Source organism: Lynx canadensis, chromosome F2 (genome assembly GCF_007474595.2).
Source record: "Lynx canadensis isolate LIC74 chromosome F2, mLynCan4.pri.v2, whole genome shotgun sequence".
Lineage (NCBI taxonomy): Eukaryota > Metazoa > Chordata > Mammalia > Carnivora > Felidae > Lynx > Lynx canadensis.
The window spans coordinates 44,947,112-44,967,881 of record NC_044320.2 but is presented as its reverse complement, the minus strand read 5'-3'; the positions used below and the strand labels follow the sequence as shown (position 1 = coordinate 44,967,881).

At 36.6% G+C, this 20,770-nt stretch overlaps 1 protein-coding gene across 1 annotated transcript in view; it reads left to right on the top strand.

Annotated features, from left to right (window-relative positions):
• Positions 1-19,860, top strand: part of LRRC69 (leucine rich repeat containing 69) — an 86,030-nt gene extending 66,170 nt beyond the window's left edge. Inside the window, 2 exon segments of the mRNA XM_030304046.1 lie at positions 10,000-10,179; positions 19,750-19,860. Of these exon segments, the coding sequence (XP_030159906.1) occupies positions 10,000-10,179; positions 19,750-19,860 (291 nt within the window).
• Positions 19,861-20,770: the final 910 nt, after the last annotated feature.

The following is a 20,770-nucleotide window of genomic DNA, read 5'->3' as shown; positions in this document are numbered from 1 at the left end:
GAAGGGAAACACCATAAATCTACGAGCTGATTTTTCAGCAGAAACTTTGTAGGCTGGAAGGGAGTGGCATGTTATATTCAAAGTGCTGAAAGGGAAAAAAACAACAACAACAAACCTTCCATCAGGAATACTCTATAGGAGAGTTAAAGAGTTTCCCAGGCAAACAACGGTTAAAGGAATTCATCACCACTAAACCAGTCTTGTAAGAAATGTTAAAGAGGAATTTTGAGTGGAAAGAAAACACTATAATATAAGCAAGAGTAAGAAAGATAGGATGGATAAAAGCAGCAAAATTAAATATATCTATAAAAATCAAAGGATTCATAAAATCAAAGAATGTGAAGTATGACACTATATACAAAAGACATGGAGGGGAGAGAAGTTAATATTTAGTGCTTTTGAGAATGGGTTCAAACTTAAGTGACCATCAACCTAATATAGACTGTTATATGCACAACATGTTATATATAAACCTAATGGTAATGACAAAACAAAAAACAGTAATAGATGCACAAAAAATTTAAAAGAAAAAGGAATCTAAGTATAACACTAAAGAAAGCCTGCAAACCATGAGAGAAGAGAGCAAGAGAAGAAAGGGACAAGGAACAACTACAAAAACAGCTATAAATCAAGTAACAAAATGTCAATAAATACATACCTACCAATAATTAATTTTTTTCATGTTTATTTATTTTGAGAGAGAGAGCATGTGTGCACACAAGTGGGGGAGGGGCAGAGAGAGAGAGAGAGACAGAGGGAGAGAGACAGGGACAGAGAGAATCCCAAGCAGGCTCCACACCATCATCACAGAGCCGGCTGTGGGGCTCAAATTCATGAACCATGAGATCATGACCTGAGTCAAAACCAAGAGTTTGACACTTAATCGACTAAACCACCCAGTTGCCCTGGTAAAGGAATTCAAATATATCACTAAAGAAAGCCAGCAAACCATGAGACAATAGAGGAAGAGAAGAAAGGAACAGAGAAGAACTACACAAACAACCATAAAACAAGTAACAAAATGTCAATAAATACATACCTACCAGCAATTAATTTGAATGTAAATGGACTAAACACTCTGATAAAAAGACATAGTGTGTCAGAATGGATTAGAAAGCAAGACCTTTCTATATGCTGCCTACCAGGGACTCATTTTAGACCTAAAGATACATGCAGATTGAAAGTGAAGGTGTGGAAGAACACTTATCATGCAAATCAAAAATAAAGCCAGGGTAGCAATATTTATATCAAACAATATAGACTTTAACACAGAAGTTGTAACAAGTGACAAAGAAGGACACTATATAATAATAATAAAGGGGGCAACGCAAAAAGAAGATATAACAATTGTAAATATTTATGCACCCAACATAAGAGCACCCAAATATATAAGGCAGCTATTAACAAACATGAAGTAATCAGTAGTAATACGATAATAGGGGGGTAATTTAACATCCCACTTATATCAATGGACAGATCATCTAAACAGAAAATCAATAAGGAAAGAGGGGCTTTGAATGATACATTGGCCCAGATGGATCTAATAGAAATATTCAGAACATCCCATCCTAAACAGCAGAATACACGTTCCTTTCAAGTGCACATAGAACATTCTCCAGAATAGATCACATGAGGCCATAAAAGAAGTCTTAAAAAATTAAAAAAAAAAGTTGAAGTCATATAATGCATCTTTTCCAACCATAATGCTATGGAACTAGAAACCAACTACAATAAAAAATCTAGAAAGAACACAAATGCATGGATGTTAAATAATGTGCTACTAAACAATGAGTGGATCAACCAAGAAATCAAAGAGGAAATAAAAAAAATACATGGAGACAAATGAAAATGAAAACACAATGGTCCAAAATTTGGGGGATGCAGAAAAAGCTGTTCTAAGAGGAAAATTTATAGCAATACAGGCCTATATGAAGAAGCAAGACAAATCTCAAACTAACCTAAAGAAGAAAAAGAAGAACAAACAAAAACAAAACAAAACAAAAAAGAAAAGAAAGAACAAAGCCCCAAGCAGTAGAAGGAAGGAAATAATACAGATTAGAGTAGAAACAATGGAATAGAAACTAAGAAAACCAAAACCAAATAAACAAACAAACAACAATAAAAATACCCATAGAACAGATCAATGAAACCAAGAACTGGTTCTTTGAAAAGATCAACATTGATAAACCTTTAGCCAGATTCATAATGAGAGAGAGAGAGAGAGAGGGAGACAGAGAGATACAACTCAAAATCAGAAATGAAAGAGAAGAAATAACAAACAGCACAAAAATACAAAGTATTATAAGAGAATAGTGTGAAAGATTATAGCCAACAAATTAGCCCAAAGGAGATGAATAAATTCCTAGAAACATACCTCCTAAAGCTGAATCAGGAAGAAATAAAAAATTGGAACAGACTGATTACCAGTGATGCAATTGAATCAGTAATCAAAAAACAAACAAACAAAAACCAAAACAACTCTCAACAAACAAAAGTTTAAATGGCTTCACAGGTGAATTCTACCAAGCATTTAAAGAAGAGTACGTAGTCTCCTCAAACAATTACAAAAAAATAGAAGAGGAAGGAAGGCTTCCAAATTCATTCTATAAGGCCAGCATTACATTGATACCAAAGCCAAATTAAGAAACTACAAAAAAAAGAGAGCTACAGGGCAATATCTCTGATGAACATAGATGCAAAAATCTTAAACAAAATATTAGCGAACAATCCAAAAATACATTAAAAAATTCATTCACCACAATCAAGTGGGATTTATTTCTAGAATGCAAGAGTGGTGCAATATTTGCAAACCAATTAATAGGATACATTACGTCAGCAAGATAAGGAATAAAAACCATATAGTTATTTCAATGGATGCAGAAAAAGCATTTGACAAAGTACAATATCCATCCATGATAAAAAAACTCTCAACAAAGTAGGTTTAGAGGGAACATCCCTCAACATAATAAAGGCCATATATGAAAAATTCGTAACAGACACCATACTCAATGGGAAAAAACTGACAGCTTTCCCCCTAAGATCAGAAACAAGACAAGGATGTCTGCTCTCACCTCTTTTATTCAACCTGGTACTAGAAGTCCTAGCTGCAGCCAGCAGACAAGAAAAGAAGTAAAAGACATCTGAATTGGTAATGAAGAAGTAAAAGTTTCACTATTTGCAGATGGCATGATACTGTATATAGAAAATCCTAAAGACCACCAGTAAGCTGCTATAAATGATAAATGAATTTAGTAAATTCTCAGGATACAAAATCAGTATACAGAAATCTGTTGCATTTCTATACACTAATAACAAGGCAGCAGAAATAGAAATTCATTGAATAAACACTTTTATTTATAATCACACCAAAAATAATAAAATACCTAGGGCAAACTTAACCAAAGAAGTGAAGACCTATACTCTGAAAACTATAGCACATTAATGAAAAAAATGGAAGATGACATAAACAAATGGGAAGATAGTCCATGGTCATGGACTGGGAGAATAAATCTTGTTAAAATAGCCATACTACCCAAAGCAATCTAAAGATTAAATGTAATCCCTATAGAAATACCAACAGCATTTTTCACAGAACTAGAACATCTTAAAATTCGTATGGAACCATAAAAGACCACAAATAGCCAAAACAATCTTAAAAAAGGAGAAAAAACTGGAGGAATCTCAATCCCAGATCTCAAGATACACTACAAAGCTACAGTAATCAAAAAGTATGGTACTGGCACAAAAATAGACACATAGATCAATGGAACAGAACCCAGAGTCCAGTAATAAACTCATAATTATATGGTCAACTAATCTACAACAAAAGAGGCAAAAATATGCCATGAGAAAAAGACAAATGGTATTGGGAAAAGTGGATAGTTACATGCAAAAGATTGCAACTGAGTCACATTCTTATACCGTTTACAAAAATAAACTGAAAATGGATTAAAGACTTAAATGTGAGACCTGAAACCATAAAAATCTAGAAGAGAGCACAGGCAGTAATTTCTCTGACATTGGCTGTAGCAGCATTTTTCTTGATATTTCTCCTAAGGCAAGGGAAACAAAAGCAAAAATAAACTCTTGGGACTACATCAAAATCCAAAGCTTCTGCACAGCAAAGGAATCAGTCAACAAAACAAAAAGACAATGTACTGAATGAGAGGAGATATATGCAGACAATATATCTGATAAGGGGTTAATATCCAAAAAATGTAAAGAACTTCTATAACTCAACACTGAAACAACAAATAATCCAATTAAAAATGGGCAGAAGACATGAGTAAACATTTTCCCAAAGAAGATACACAGAAGGCCAAGAGACACATGAAATGATGTGCTCGACATCACTCATCATCAGGGAAATGCAAATCATAACCACAATGAGATACCACCTCACACCTGTCAGAATGTCTAAAATCAAAAACACCTGAAGCAACATCTGTTGGTGAGGAAGTGGAGAAAAAGGAACCCTGTGCACTGTTGGTGGGAATGCAAACTGGTGCAGCCACTCTGGAAAACAGTATGGAGGCTCCTCAAAAAATTAAAAATAGAATTACCCTATGATCCAGTAATTCCACTAGTGGGTATTTACCCAAAGAATACAAAAACACTAAAACAAAAAGATATATGCACCCTACATTTATTGCAGTATTATTTACAATAGCCAAATTATGGATCCATTGATAGATAATAAAAAGATGTGAAATACACACACACACACACACACACACACACACACACACACACGTATCTACACACACAGTCGAATATTACTCAGCCTTAAAAAGAAATGAAATCTTGCCATTTGCAACAATGTGGATGGATCTAGAGGGAATAATGCTAAGTGAAGTAGGTCAGTCAGAGAAATACTGCATGATTTCACTCATGTGGAATTTAATAAAAAAATTAACAAAGAAAAATGAGACAAAAAAAACCCAAACTCGTAAATATAGAGAACAATCTGGTGGTTGCCAGAGGGGCGGTAGGTGGAGATGGGTGAAATACGGGAAGAAGATTAAGAGTACATTTATTGTGGTGAGCTCTGAGTTATGGATAGAATTGTTGAATTACTATATTGTACACCTGAAAGTAATATAACACTGTATGTTATACTGGAATTTAAAATAAATAGGAAGGAAGGAAGGAAGGAAGGAAGGAAGGAAGGAAGGAAGGAAGGAAGGAAGGAAGGAAGGAAGGAAGGAAGGAAGGAAGGGGAGGGAAAGGAGAAGGGAGGAGAGGAGAGGAGAGGAGAGGAGAGGAGAGGAGAGGAAAGGAATCAACATATGACTAGATCCACACAATTCAAACCTGTGTTGTTTAAAAGGGTCAGTTGGGGGTGCCTGGGTGGCTCAGTCGGTTGAGCATCCGACTTCAGCTCAGGTCACAATCTTGCGGTCCGTGAGTTTGAGCCCCGCGTCGGGCTCTGGGCTGATGGCTCAGAACCTGGAGCCTGCTTCCGATTCTGTGTCTCCCTCTCTCTGCCCCTCCCCCATTCATGCTCTGTCTCTCTCTGTCTCAAAAATAAAAAAAGTTAATAAAAAAAAAAATTAAAAGGGTCAATTGTACTTAGTAGAAAAAATGATTTTTACTTATATTAATAATTTGGGTATTTTTAAAAGTATCTCTAAGATTTTTTTCTTAGAAATATGCCAAATTTATTATACATTTTATATTTGTACTTAATCCTTTTTACTGGATATTTGGGTAACGTTACTGATTTAAACTACTTTAAAAAATATTTTTTAAGAGTTTTAATTTTTTTAGTAACCTCTACACCAAGTGTGGGGCTTGAACTCATAACCCCTGAGATCAAGAGTCACATGCTCCACCAACTGAGCCATTCAGTTTGTATTTTTTAAAATTAATTTATTTATTTTGGGGAGTGGGGGAGGGACAGAGCAGAAGGGAGAGGGAATCCCAAGTAGGCTCGGCACTGTCTTCACAAATCATGAGATCATGACCTGAGACGAAATCGAGTCAGATGCTTAACCAAACTGAGCCACCTAGGTGCCCCTGAGGCACCCTGATTTAAGTACTTTATCTGTCAAAGAATTGTAGCGCTTTGATTTAGGCTATGCCTTGGTTAGGATTTTATTTTTAAGCTTATTTATTTATTTATTTATTTATTTATTTAGAGAGAGACAGAAAGACAGAGAGAGAGAGAAGAGAGGAGAGAGAGAGAGAGGGAGGGGAGAGAGAGTCCCAAGCAGGTTCCGTGCTGTCAGTGCAGAGCCCAATGCCGGGCTCAATCTCACGAACTGTGAGATCATGACCTGAGCCGAAATCAAGAGTCGGAGACCCAACTAATTGAGCTACGCAGGCACCTCTTTTTTTTTTTAATTTTTAGAGACAGAGAGTGCACAAGTTGGGAGAGAGACCTTTATTTTTAAGAGATGTCCTAAAAAATACTGTTGGTCATGCCGATAGTATCTTACTTTATATATACTAGCAGTTCCAAGTAATAACTTTATATTTCAGTGGTATATGTTATTCTTCCAAAGTAACATATTGGCAGCAAGTAGGAGAATAATATAATTAATGGGTAATATAAGAGTTATCAAGAGACATATCAAGTGCAACAAACATGTTTGGTTCCAGAAATCATAAATGGAAAAAGTGAACTGTATGAATTGTGACCTTTTTATAGGTCCCATGTATTCCAACAAATTTTTCTACCATCTGCTGTTTTGGGGAGTGAATCCTTATTTATTAGTTTTCCGCTTTATAGTGAGACCTAGCCTTTGAGTTCTGGTAGCTAAAAACTTACCTCTAAAATCATTATTTCACTCTGAATCACACACTATGCTGTGTGTAAGTAGTTAAAGAAAAGGTGATAATAGACATCTAATTTAGAAGTCCTGGTAATATTAGTGTGAAAGAGTAATTCTTTCAGAAAGGATAATCTTTTTATGTCACCATTCAGGAAAAAGAGCTAAAATGAGTAGGAGGTTATTCTGCTGAAGGATCAGACAGTTAGGGAGACTGTGCATAAAGGCAGCTTTCTCAGTTTCTCAGATGCTTGTTAGGTGGAATGGACAGAGTAATAAGGAACAGAGAGACAGCAATTTATAGGATTTTGTTGTTATTTTTTAAGATTTTAATTGGGCACATGAGTGAAGATTATGTATGTACATATGTATGTATGTATTTCCAAAGATTCCTGTTAGAGCCTGTTGTGGACCATTTTAACACCAGTGGGAAATCTTTCACTTTGGCCAGAAAAAAACAGTTCCATAAATTATTAAAATTCATGCAGTGTTTGTGGAACATTTATACAGGGCTTCCATGCTACCAGCACAAGAGGCTCAGTTAGCAGAGTAAATCAAATATTTGTTTTATTTGCTTGCTCAGTGAAGATTTGATTTTATGTATTATATAGTATTTTACTGTAAAATGATGACGTTGTTGATGGTCATGGCAAAAGCCAGCTTATATTTTCTAGCCACCCTTTTGTTATTTAATATTATAATTATTACCAAAAGTTAAGTTTCTGGACATGGCTGTGTGGATAGGTTTAATACAGATTGAATTCAGACATTTGGGTAATAGAAATCAGTGCTCTTTGCTAATATGACTATTCAGGTACTCACTGAAGTAGGTAACTTAGACCAGTGCATCTTAAAGTTGAACAGGCATACTGATTACCTGGAGAAACTTGTTAAATTGCAGATTCTGATTCAGTAGGTCTGGAATGTAGCTGGAAGTCTGAATTTCTAATAGGTTTCCAGATGATGCAGATTCTGGTCCTTGAGTCACAGTTTAAGTTCTAAGGATTTAGTCTTAGTAAATATGACAGACTCAGTTATTGAGTCCAGTATGAATATTTGCACAGTCCTTGCTGCTTGTAATGAGAGGTATAAAATTTGAACCTAAACTTGAATAATGTAATTTTTTAAATTTTGGATTTATCTTTAAAAAAATTATTATTGTTTTTATTTTGAGAGAGAGAAAGAGAGCAGGTGTGAGTGGGGGAGGAGCAGAGAGAGAGGGAGAGAGAATTCCAAGCAGGCTCCATGCTGTCAGTGCATAGCCTGACACAGGGCTCTGTCTTACAAACTGTAAGATCATGACCTGAACCAAAACCAAGAGTTGGATGCTTAATTGACTGAGCCACAGTCACCCCAATTATGTAAATTTTTAATAATTTGGATTCCTCTATGTAAGAGAGATAGAAATATTAAGATGGAAGTAACTTCCTTTTCTTTCTTTCTTTTTTTTTTAATTTTTTTTATATATATGAAATTTATTGACAAATTGGTTTCCATACAACACCCAGTGCTCATCCCAAAAGGTGCCCTCCTCAATACCCATCACCCACCCTCCCCTCCCTCCCACCCCCCATCAACCCTCAGTTTGTTCTCAGTTTTTAACAGTCTCTTATGCTTTGGCTCTCTCCCACTCTAACCTCTTTTTTTTTTTTTTCTTCCCCTCCCCCCATGGGTTCCTGTTAAGTTTCTCAGGATCCACATAAGAGTGAAACCATATGGTATCTGTCTTTCTCTGTATGGCTTATTTCACTTAGCATAACACTCTCCAGTTCCATCCACGTTGCTACAAAAGGCCATATTTCATTTTTTCTCATTGCCACGTAGTATTCCATTGTGTATATAAACCACAATTTCTTTATCCATTCATCAGTTGATGGACATTTAGGCTCTTTCCATAATTTGGCTATTGTTGAGAGTGCTGCTATGAACATTGGGGTACAAGTGCCCCTATGCATCAGTACTCCTGTATCCCTTGGATAAATTCCTAGCAGTGCTATTGCTGGGTCATAGGGTAGGTCTATTTTTAATTTTCTGAGGAACCTCCACACTGCTTTCCAGAGCGGCTGCACCAATTTGCATTCCCACCAACAGTGCAAGAGGGTTCCCGTTTCTCCACATCCTCTCCAGCATCTATAGTCTCCTGATTTGTTCATTTTGGCCACTCTGACTGGCGTGAGGTGATACCTGAGTGTGGTTTTGATTTGTATTTCCCTGATAAGGAGCGACGCTGAACATCTTTTCATGTGCCTGTTGGCCATCCGGATGTCTTCTTTAGAGAAGTGTCTATTCATGTTTTCTGCCCATTTCTTCACTGGGTTATTTGTTTTTCGTGTGTGGAGTTTGGTGAGCTCTTTATAGATTTTAGATACTAGCCCTTTGTCCGATATGTCATTTGCAAATATCTTTTCCCATTCCGTTGGTTGCCTTTTAGTTTTGTTGGTTGTTTCCTTTGCTGTGCAGAAGCTTTTGATCTTCATAAGGTCCCAGTAATTCACTTTTGCTTTTAATTCCCTTGCCTTTGGGGATGTGTCGAGTAAGAGATTGCTACGGCTGAGGTCAGAGAGGTCTTTTCCTGCTTTCTCCTCTAAGGTTTTGATGGTTTCCTGTCTCACATTTAGGTCCTTTATCCATTTTGAGTTTATTTTTGTAAATGGTGTGAGAAAGTGGTCTAGTTTCAACCTTCTGCATGTTGCTGTCCAGTTCTCCCAGCACCATTTGTTAAAGAGGCTGTCTTTTTTCCATTGGATGTTCTTTCCTGCTTTGTCAAAGATGAGTTGGCCATACGTTTGTGGGTCTAGTTCTGGGGTTTCTACTCTATTCCATTGGTCTGTGTGTCTGTTTTTGTGCCATCTTTCTTTCTTTTCTTTATGTTTATTCCTGAGAGACAGAGACAGAGAGAGACAGGGCATGAGTGAGGGAGGGGCAGAGTGAAAGAGAGACACAGAATCTGAAGCAGGCTCCAGGCTCTGAGCTGTCAGCCCAGAGCCTGATGCAGGGCTTGAACCCACAAGCCGTGAGATCATGACCTGAGCCAAAGTCGGACGTTTAACCGACTGAGCCACCTAGGCACCCCTCTTTTCTTATATTATTGAAAACTAATTTATAATGCCCATCATTGGCAATAAAATTCATTATATAGATTATGGAAAACTAATTTAACAGGAATTGTGAAGAATAAGCCAAAAATATAAATTAATATAATTAATATATATTTTTTTAAATCTAGGAAATAACATCAAGATTTATAATGAATGAGCTCTCAGAAAAAAATCCTTTTGTAATGCAAGCTATAACATGGCACCCACTGGTCAGGAACATAATGTCTCAGAGAAGAAAATGTGCAATATGTGAAAAGTACTTTTTAACAATATGGCTGGAATGTGTTGAATTTGTTCCTCCATCAAAGGTAAATGTGAGTAGAGCATAATATCTCCTCTTTTTCTTTGTCCTTCTCTAAGTGAGCCAATACTAACTAGATTTTTATCTAAGAATTGACTTGTATGATAGTATAATGGTTTTTATTGAGCTTTGTTGAGATATGATTAACACATACCATTATGTAAGTTTAAGGCATAAAGCATGTGGATTTGCTACATTTATAAATTGCAAAGTGGTGTTGGGAAACAACAGATGGTGGGGAAAACTGGACAGCGACATATAGAAGAAAGAAACTGGACCACTTTCTTACAGCATACACAACAATGAGTTCAAAATGGATGAAGGATCTACATGTGAGATAGGAAATCATCAAAATCCTGGAGGAGAACATAGGCAGCACCCTCTTTGATCTTGGCCATAGCAGTTTCTTACTAGGCACATCTCCCTGAGGCAAGGGAAACAAAAGCAAAAATAAACTATTGGGACTTCATCAAGATAAAAAGCTTCTGTGAAGGAAACAATCAGCAGAACTAAAGGCAACCTTTGGAATGGGAGAAGATATTTGCAAATGACCTATCAGATAAAGGGCTAGTATCCAAAATCTATCAAGAACTTACCAAACTCAATACCCAAAAAAACTATATAATCCAGTTAAGAAATGGGCAGAAGACATGAACAGACATTTCTTCAAAGAAGACATAAAAATGGCTAACAGATACATGAAAAGATGCTCAACATCAGTCATCATCAGGGACATGTAAATAAAACCACAATGAGATACCATCTCACACCTGTCAGAATGGCTAAAAGTAACAACTCAGGCAACAACAGATGTTGGCAAGGATGCAGAGAAAAGGGGATCCCTCTTAACACCATTGGTGGGAATGCAAACTGGTGCAGCCACTCTGGAAAACAGTATGGAGATTCCTCAAAAAGTTAAAAATAGAACTACCCTATATCCCAGCAATTACACTGCTAGGTATTTATCCAGAGGATACAAGAATACTGAGTTGAAGGACACATGTACCCCAATGTTTATAGCAGCACTATCAACAATAGCCAATTGTTTGGAAAGAGCCCAAATGCCCATTGACTGATGAATGGATAAAGAAGGTGTGGTATATATACATGATGGAATATTACTCAGCCATCAAAAAGAATGAAATCTTGCCATTTGCAATGGTTATGCTAAGTGAACTAAGTCAGAGAAAGATACACCATATGATTTCACTCTTATGTGGAATTTAAGAAACAAAACAGATGAACATAGAGGAAGGAAGTGAAAAATAAGATAAAAACAGAGAGGAAGGCAAACCATAAGAGACTATAGAGAACAAACTGAGGGTTGCTGGAGCGGTGGTGGGTGGGAGGATGGACTAGATGGGTGATGGGCATTAAGGAGGGCAACTGTTGTGATAAGCACACCGGGTATTATATGTAAGTGATCAATCACTAAATTCTTCTCCTGAAACCAATACTATACTATATGTCAACTAACTTGAATTTAAATAAAATCTTGGAAGGAGAAAAAAAAAACCTGGGAGTGTCAGAAACTTGTGAGAAGAAAAAAATTGAAAAGGAAAATTGCTTTGCATTGAAACAACCACTGATCCTAACTTTATTAAAATAATTGAAAAAATTTAAAAAGTAACATTTAGTAAGTATGTGATAGTGAAAAAGTATGTAGCATGGAATTAGAATAAGTGTATAGTAGGAATTTATAAATTATGCCAAAATATTAAAGATATTTAAAAATTGGATACAGAAAATTTAGATTGGGGGGGGTGCTGGGTGGCTTAGTTGGTTAAGCATCTGGCTTTGGCTTAGGTCATGATCTCATGCTTTGTGAGTTCAAGCCCCTCATTGGGATCTCTGCTGTCAGCAAGGAGCCTGCTTTAGATCCTCTGTCCCCCTCTGTCTCTGCCCCTCTCTCATACTATCTCTCGCTCTCAAAAACAAAAACAAAACCAAAAACAAAAAACATTAAAAAAATAAAATTTAGATTGGAATAAACATTACCAGGGACTTAGCAACTGAAACATGGTATTTTCGTGGGTTTGTTTAGTTCCCTGTTTCTTGAGTGAAAACGTGCACAAAATACATGGGGATGATAATCAGATTAACCATGTTGGTAAACAGTTGCTTTCATATATTTTTAGGATTTTGTGCTGCTTTTCCCAGTTAAGCAGAAAGAGATTATACAAAAACTAGTTTGCCTAGAAGCCTCCCTTTGTATTAAAAAATTTTAATATCTTAATTATCTTTTAAGGAGCTAAACTTAGAGAATGCTGACCTTTAGAGTAAATACTTCATCATGACGGGAGAGCCCATTTGATAATGCCAACGTCTGGTCGCTCTATTGTGCCTTACAGAATGTTCTGTCTCTGATGGAATTTGCCATCTGAAGGCACAGTTGAAGGAGGGTGACACTTGATGACAAATGGGTCTTTATTCTTGACATAAAACAACTAGAAACAACCAAATATCAAATTGTAATTGCTTTTATTTAGGTGAATGTGAAATGATGTGGTACTTATCTTATGAAGTAGTTAGGTGAGGAAAATAGTTGATGAAGAGTTTTGCTCGATATCGAATATTATTAACCTTTACCATAATTCATCCAGATGCTTTTGTCTTTTTTCAAATGTTATAGCTGTTGCCATCTGAGTTCAGTGAGTCCTTAGTGGTGATAGAATTATCAATAATTTCAGTGTAATTGATATTTAAGTATTAACTGCTAATGATATAAATCTTTGAAATTAATCCTTTTTAGTTACTACCAACTTGGGCCATAGTGACTTAGAAGTAACCTAAATGATGTTATAAAATCCATTCCAAACACTTGAGAGTGATCCTGAGCCCAAGATATGCATTTGATAGTTTTCATTTTGTATAGTTACATTAGTTGAACTTAACATTTCCCCAGATACCTTTAAAGTTGAAGAGTTTAGGGAGGGAACAGTTTGGAACATGAACTCTCAACCCTGTGTAGAATGATGTAATGTAATTAAAACTACCCTCAAAAGAGATTAGATTGAGTAAGTTTCACTACAAATGAATGAAAATGCTGATCTACTTTATGAAAATAAATGAAAATTTGCAACCTTAATTCCTTTTTTATGACAAGCTGCCAGTAATGAAACATAATATAAGATTACATTTAATAATTTTATTCATTACTTATAGAGAAAAATCTTACTTTGCAGTAAAAAGTTATTACTGTTTAGATACCACTGACATTCATTTATGAAACTGATCATTTCAACCAGCCAACTGTGAAAATGAATGTAGGTTTTAAAACATTTATGCAGTGGTTAGTCAATTTAATGTACATTAGCCACTAAGAGGATCAGAAGGCATCACATTTCTAATTCTAAACAGTCGTGAAAGTAATATGTATTTATTGTTCAGAAAAATTGAAATGGTGTGAATGATCCTTATTATTTTATTCAGAAAATAACAAAACAATTATAGTATAAATTAACTCACACACTGTATCTTGATTACTTCTAGGGGAACTCATTGAATTCTCTTTTTCTTTAGAAAACTCTCGTTGTTGTTGTTGTTCTCCTTCTCCTTCTCCTTCTCCTTCTCCTTCTCCTTCTCCTTCTCCTTCTCCTTCTCCTTCTCCTTCTCCTTCTCCTTCTCCTTCTCCTTCTCCTTCTCCTTCTTCTTCTGAGAGAGGGTGGGGGGCGGGGAGAGGGAGAGAGAATCTTTAAGCAGGCTCCACACCCAGCTTGGAGAAGTGGGGCTGGAATGCTGAGATCGTGACCTGACCTCCCTTTTGTTCTTAAACTGCTGGGTAGAGTTGCAGTTGTCTTCAATCTCTATGATTATTTTTTTCTTCTAAAGAATCTCAAATTGCATTCAACTTCAGTACATTTTTCTGAAGCTATGTGTCACCAAAATGTTTGAACCTCCCACGTGAAATTCAAAGGACATTGGTTACGCAGAGGTGGTGCTTGAGAGCAGGGTTCCTCTGGAGAGGAGAGAATGCTGCTTAGCTGGATGGGTGGCTGCAACATGAGCAGGATTTTCTTTCTGGTTTCTGCCTTACTGTAGTTCAAAGTGCCCTGTGGGTGGAACAGCCATATAATCTATTAATTAAGCCAAGATGCTTTTGAGAGTAAAAGTGAACATTATCCATGAACTGGAAAACCAGCAGGAAATCGGGACTGTCCTGGGCAAATTCAAATGTATGGCTATACTTCTTAAATGGTGCCATTAACTTTAGAGTAGTGCTCATTGCTGGCTTTTATCACTGTTGATGTGGAGGAGTTGTCATTCTGAATGTTCATCTTAAATTTTCAAATTATTTTTGGTGGCTCCATACATTTTTGAGGTCCTGCTTTAAAAGGGAAACTCTGGGTGCTAAGTACAGTGCCAATAGGTGGGGGGGCCTGGTTGGTCCCAAATGGCTTAAAATCTAAGAGTTTAAACTCTAGAGATGCAAAAGACACTGGCAATAAAAACTAAAATGAGTGGTAAGAGATTTAGTGCTTCAAAGTGGAAGGTGAGATAATTGTAGGTTGTCTGGCCTGGGAAATGCCAGAAAGATTCTGGGACTTCACAAGACCTTGATACAGGTAGAATTCAGATACATGGAGAAGGAAGCACAGGGGATATTTTAGGAGAAGAGAATGACATGGAGGAGAATGAATCTTGTTCATAGGGCAGTGAATCAATTAAATTGGTTCATAGATGGAAATTGGAAGAGGAGACATTATTTAAAAAATGAGGTCAAATTCTATGAAGCTGTCAAAGGATAGAATAAGGAGTTTGAATTTGATCCTATTTGGGAAATGGAGTCCTACTGAATATGTGGGGACAAACCAATGATATAAAGAAAGATGTATTTTAGAAGGAATCATTTGGCAGTATTGTACAGGATTAATTGGAAGTTGAAGAGGAGGGAAGCTGAAGAAAAGAGATCTATTAGTGGTTGTCTAGCGTGGGTTTAAGAGGTAGTAGTAGAAATGCAAGGAAAGGAACCTCCATGGGGAAGGAAGCATGGCAGGACTGAGTGGTTGGATAAGGGAAGCCACAGAAGGGTGTAAAAGAGAAAACCAGAAAACTCCAGAGGAAGCTTTCTGTGAGAGCAAGACCCCAGTTTTTATCTCAGATATACTGTTACAAGTGATGTGTGATAATTCAAGTGAATATGTTTAGCCAGTTGGAGACAGGTTAGAACAGCGAAGCAGTGTACTTCTGCGCATTATCTGAAAATGTGTGCACTTTTCAACAACTGTTCATTCTTTCAGAGAGTTCTGCACATTGTTATTAAACCATAATCAGAGCCCTCCTTTGGTAAAAGAAGCTGGGAGGCATGCTATGACTTAACGCAGATTGAGAGTTTGGTGAACTTAGATTCTAGTCCGGTCTCTAGCTTGAACTCTGAGGCTTAAGGTAAACCACATTCCTTCTCACTATATCTGGACTAATTTCCTTATCTGGGCCACGAAGAGATGAGATCAAAGTCTCTTCTAGCTCCAGAGTGACCGAGGGGCTGTCACAGTCATGCTTTTCATGGTCCTGCTAATTTGGAACATGATACTAGTATTAGTTTCCTATTGTTTCTATAACAAATTGCCATAAACTTGGTGTCTTAAAAAAATTCATTATCTTGCAGTTTAAGTAGGTCAGAAGTCCAACATGAGTCTTGCTGAGCTAAAATCAAGGTGTCAGCAGGGCTACATTCCTTTCTGGAGGCTCTAGGGGAGGATCCATTTTCTGGTTCTTTCCAGCTTTTAGAGGCCACTGACGTTTGTTGGCTCATGGCTCCTTCCTCCGTCCTCACAGCAACATTAGCGGATCTGGTCCTTCTCATGTCACATCACTTGGATCTTCTCTTCTGCCTCCTTCTTCCATTTTTAGCAATCCTTGTGATGAAAACAAAGCAAAACAAAGCAATCCTTTTGATGACATTGGGTCCACTCAGATAATACAGAATAATTATGGGTCTCTCAAGGTCCTTATCTTAACAACACCTGTAAGATCCCTTCTGCTATGTAAGGTAACATACATATTCACAGCTTCCAGGGATTAAGACATGAACATCTTTGTGAAGTGTTGGGAGGATATTATTCTGCCTTCTATGATACCTTTCCCAAGAAACAGGAAACCATCTTACTTTTTTTTCATATTCTGTATGCTTCATGTAATACTGAAACCTTATTCAAAGCTTTAGTTTATACTGTGTGCTATACATATATATTTTGTGATAATTTTTTATTTCTCAGTTTAAAAGATGACAGTGACTATCACCGATAAGGCATGTGTTGAATGATTTTTTTAAAAAAATCTCAATTCCACCATTCAATAAATATAAAACTTAGTGAATATATGTTTTTAAATTTAAAGTACAGAGCTACTTTTTCCTAAAATAGGGAGAAGATATAATCATGTATTCATTTGCTTTATGAAAGAATGCATTTCACTATAAAGAGTGAAAAATTAGCCTGTAGTATACCTTTTTTACATTTTAAAGCTTTTGCTACAAAGATATTTCAGAATAAAAGTATGTCTAATCATAGACCAATTCCTTTTCCTTTCCTAACCTCAACTTGACAAAAAGGGGCTTTCAAGTGTTTCAATTTCTATCTGTAAACAGCGACCAAAGCAGTAGTTATCTTACAGAGTCCTGAAGTTATGTTAATTGATGTTTGTGAAGAGAGGTCCTCTATAAGAGGGTATGTGATTATTCCTTCGTGACATGCTCATGTCAAATGGACAGGTGTCATACTGGCAGAAAGCACTATCATGATCCCACAAGTGGACATAAAAATTTAAATGGTTATCAACAGGCTAGGTATTCAGGACTTTCTTTTTTTATGAAAACATTACTGAGTCCAGTGACTCTAGGTGGAAAAGTATATGGCCAAGGAATTATGTTGAGTTCATTTTTCTCAGTAAAATTTCCAGGAAACAGTTTATAGCCCTGAGAAATATTTTATCAGAAATAGTAATAATTAAGTTATAGAATAATTACAAAGTTTCACATTCAGTACAAAACTGATAATGGCCCTTGGTAAAATAAACTTCTAAAAAGTTAAATAAAACATTTTATTCTAACTAAACAGTAATACCCCCAAGTAGGGGAAAGAGGGATACAGACACTTCGTATTGGCACAAGGGAAATGGCTAAAACCACAGTGGAAATAGAAAATACCATCCATCGTTTCTATTGTAAACTTTGTATCTCATGGAGAAACTGGACAAAGCAAATCAGATTAACTGTATGGCTCCACTTGTTTCCTTGGTAGATGTTTGACTTTCTATAACCTCCTCTTGGCTCATGGCTCTACTCTTTGTTCTAACTCCTTAAACAGCAGCTAAGTGAAGTGTGTTAGCATGGTTTATTTTGATAGCCCTTAGTTCTAGATGATAGGTACTTCAGTAGTAAGCCAAGGTTGCTGGTGGCATGAGAGGCTTGTCTACCATATGCAAAGGGAAAAAACACATTTAGCTTTTGAGTGCAGTTTCAACACTTTGTCATTATAATCTAATCGTCCAGTAGGATCTCTTGTCTATTTAAAATACTATACATAATGTGTGTATCATTAGAAAACTGATTATGAATTCTTCTTCCCCTAGACTAATGTAGTCACATTGTTGATATCCCATGATTCAACATTTTATGGTCTATTTATTGTTTATACTGTGTTGTTTCCCCAATACAATATGCACATTCCTGAAGTTTTGCTCCCACAGCTCACTCTTTCTGAATGTCCTTCATGTCCTTTCTAGGCAGTCACATCCTAGTCATCCTTTAAAACTCAGCTCACTATTTTCTTATACTGTGAAATCTTGCTTAATGTGCAGCCTATGATGGTGTCTCCCTTCTTGGAAATATCATAGAACCTATCATAGTATCGAGTCTTTTGTTTCTAGGTTTTTTGTGTGTTTATGTCTTAGCTTTCCAACTAGATGCTGAAAAGATTCTTTGAGGCAGAGATTATTTGTTATATCTCTGCATCCTTGGCATGTTGCTTAATGTGGTTCAAGTTTTAGGTGGCTTATAATTTTTCAGAACTCTTGGTTGCAAACTAATGAAACCCAACTTACACAGTAACTAATAGCAAGTGATAAAGAAGGCTTAGGAATGGGTCTGGCTGAATATTTAGTCATGCTGGATCAGGTAACCCAAAGTTATCATGAGGAATCTCTCCTTCTATGTGTATTGTGTCTGCTTCCCTTGGTCTCCATTTTGCACTTATTGTAAGCCAAACTATGCCTTCTGGCAGTAGAGGGAGAGCTTCCCTCAGTAGATCCAGCAAAGCCCTGGGGCCGATGTTCATTGGCTTTATTGGACTGTCCTGGGTTATGTGTCCAGCTTGAATTATGTGGCTAAGTCTTCAGCCAAGGAGTGGGATCAGTTGTCTTCTCTGTTCCATAACATATGCACTGAAATCAGTGAAAAGGTGGTTCCCAAAAGGAAAAGATGGGCTTTTGTGCCAGCAGTACAGGGAATAGATGCTGGCGAGACAAAAACAAGATGCTTATTGGAGATTTCAGTAAATGTTGGCTGATTGATCAACTAAACCTCCTTCTAGGAATAGAGTCAGATTTGTAGACATTCTATACCATTTTCTACCTTCATCCAAAATATTTTATCATTAGAATAGTGCCATGTATCCTCTGAGCACTTCATAGTCACAGTTGGAGGTGGATGTGAAGGTGATATGATGTATGACTTGGACTCCCCACCGATTTGCCACCAAAGCTGAAAGGCTCTTACTCTCTCAAGGATGGATTAATAAATGTGCTTAGGTATTTGAACCTTTAAATGGGCCCTCAGTTCTTTTGTGGAAGAGTGAACAAAACAGTAATGAAATCTCTCACTGGGGCTTGTAATGATGACAGCCCAGTGGGCTCATGAAAGTAGCATTGTCAACCAATTAAACTACTAGTTGTGTGACTCTGTTTTGGATTCTCTTACTAATAGCTATGTTGACTTCAGAAGTTGTTTATAAAGAATGTAAATGGCAAGCTTTTGAAGTTGCCATTATTTCCAGTATTCGTGCTCAAGACATGTATACTAAGTTGGCTAAGAGTTCTGACTGCCTATTTTGTGCATGGAGAATGAAAATCAGAGATTTGAAGTACAAAAACTTAAATCACGCAGTGGGCAACTTGCTGAAATCCAGCCAATGAAAATCAACATTATGGATAGTGAGCAAAGAATACTAATTTTCATGGGAAATGGGTGATGGACAGACCAAACGAGGACATTCATTGGGGAGTTCAGTAAATGTCTGCTGACTGATCAATTTAACATCCTGTAGGACAGTTGTCAGGTTTGTGTGGATTCTGTATTTTTACCTTCATTACAGACACTTTATTGCTAGATAGTATAATAATATATTTGGGTAAGAGCATAGACAATCCTTTACCATTTAAATTTTGTTTAGTGTTGAATATGCCTTTCTTAGCTAGTTAATTTGTTTATTTGTGCATGAGAAAGGAGCACATCAAGCATAAATAGAACACTGTGCCCTTTAGAAATTAATGCTGTGAAATCTCTGAGAAAGCTAATATTTATTTTATTCAAAAATATTGGAATATTGCTTTAATGTTATTTTTAATCTTTACCTTTTAGAAATGGAAGATAAGCAGAAATCTACAGCTGGTACCTCTTCAAATATTAATTTGTTCTTACACATGTTTTAATCAACGCAGCCCTAACGTCTTTGGAATTGCTCAAGTGTAGAGCCGGTGAGAAGCTCATTTAGAGACTCACATGACGTGCCCCATCAGTTCTGCACACAAAGTCAGATTATGCCCTACTATGGTACCGTGCTGTCTCTCCTCTCTTTGCCAATACATTAAGCAAAGGAAGAAAAAGAATTTACTTGTAAAGATCCCAACTTAAGCACTATAGTCTACCGTTAGCTTGTTTAGGCTCTAGGTGTGCTGTTTCTTCTTTGACTTAAAAACAAAATAAAGAAGGGAAAAATAAAGGTCTGTGTGGCAAGTGTCATTCTTCCCTGTCATTTTATGACCACCACCCTCCTTTTCTAGATAAGTGTTGAGAGATTGTGATGGGGACAAGGATTTATTTTATGCATGTTTTGCAATTGAAAGAGAATTACTTTTTAATGTTAGACAGTTGTATCCCATTTGTATGATTTCAGCTGAGCTCTTATTTTTTAAGAGGCACTAACGTCTTATTGACTAAAATAAAACCATTCCACTTAAAACGGAGTAGAAGGCTGGAAACTCAGGCTTGGTTACTCCTAACATCCCTTTGTTTCCACTTTTAAAGTTTTATTCTATCTTTATTTTTGTTTTTCACAAGAAACCTACAGAAGCCAGGGCAGTAGCACTGAAATGAGAATTTGACTCATTTTCTCTGAAGGACAACAGAAAAGTAGAAAAAGAAATTACGAAAATGTACAGCATAACATAGACTAATAGTCTCTTAAAAAAAAGTTTTTTTTAATGTTTATTTATTTTTGAGAAAGAGAGACAGAGCACAAGCCGGGGAGGGGCAGAGGAGGAGGGAGACACAGAATCAGAAGCAGGCTCCAGGCTCTGAGCTGTCAGCACAGAGCCCGACACAGGGCTGGGACTCATGAACTGCAAGATCATGACCTGAGCCAAAGTCGGACTCTTAACCA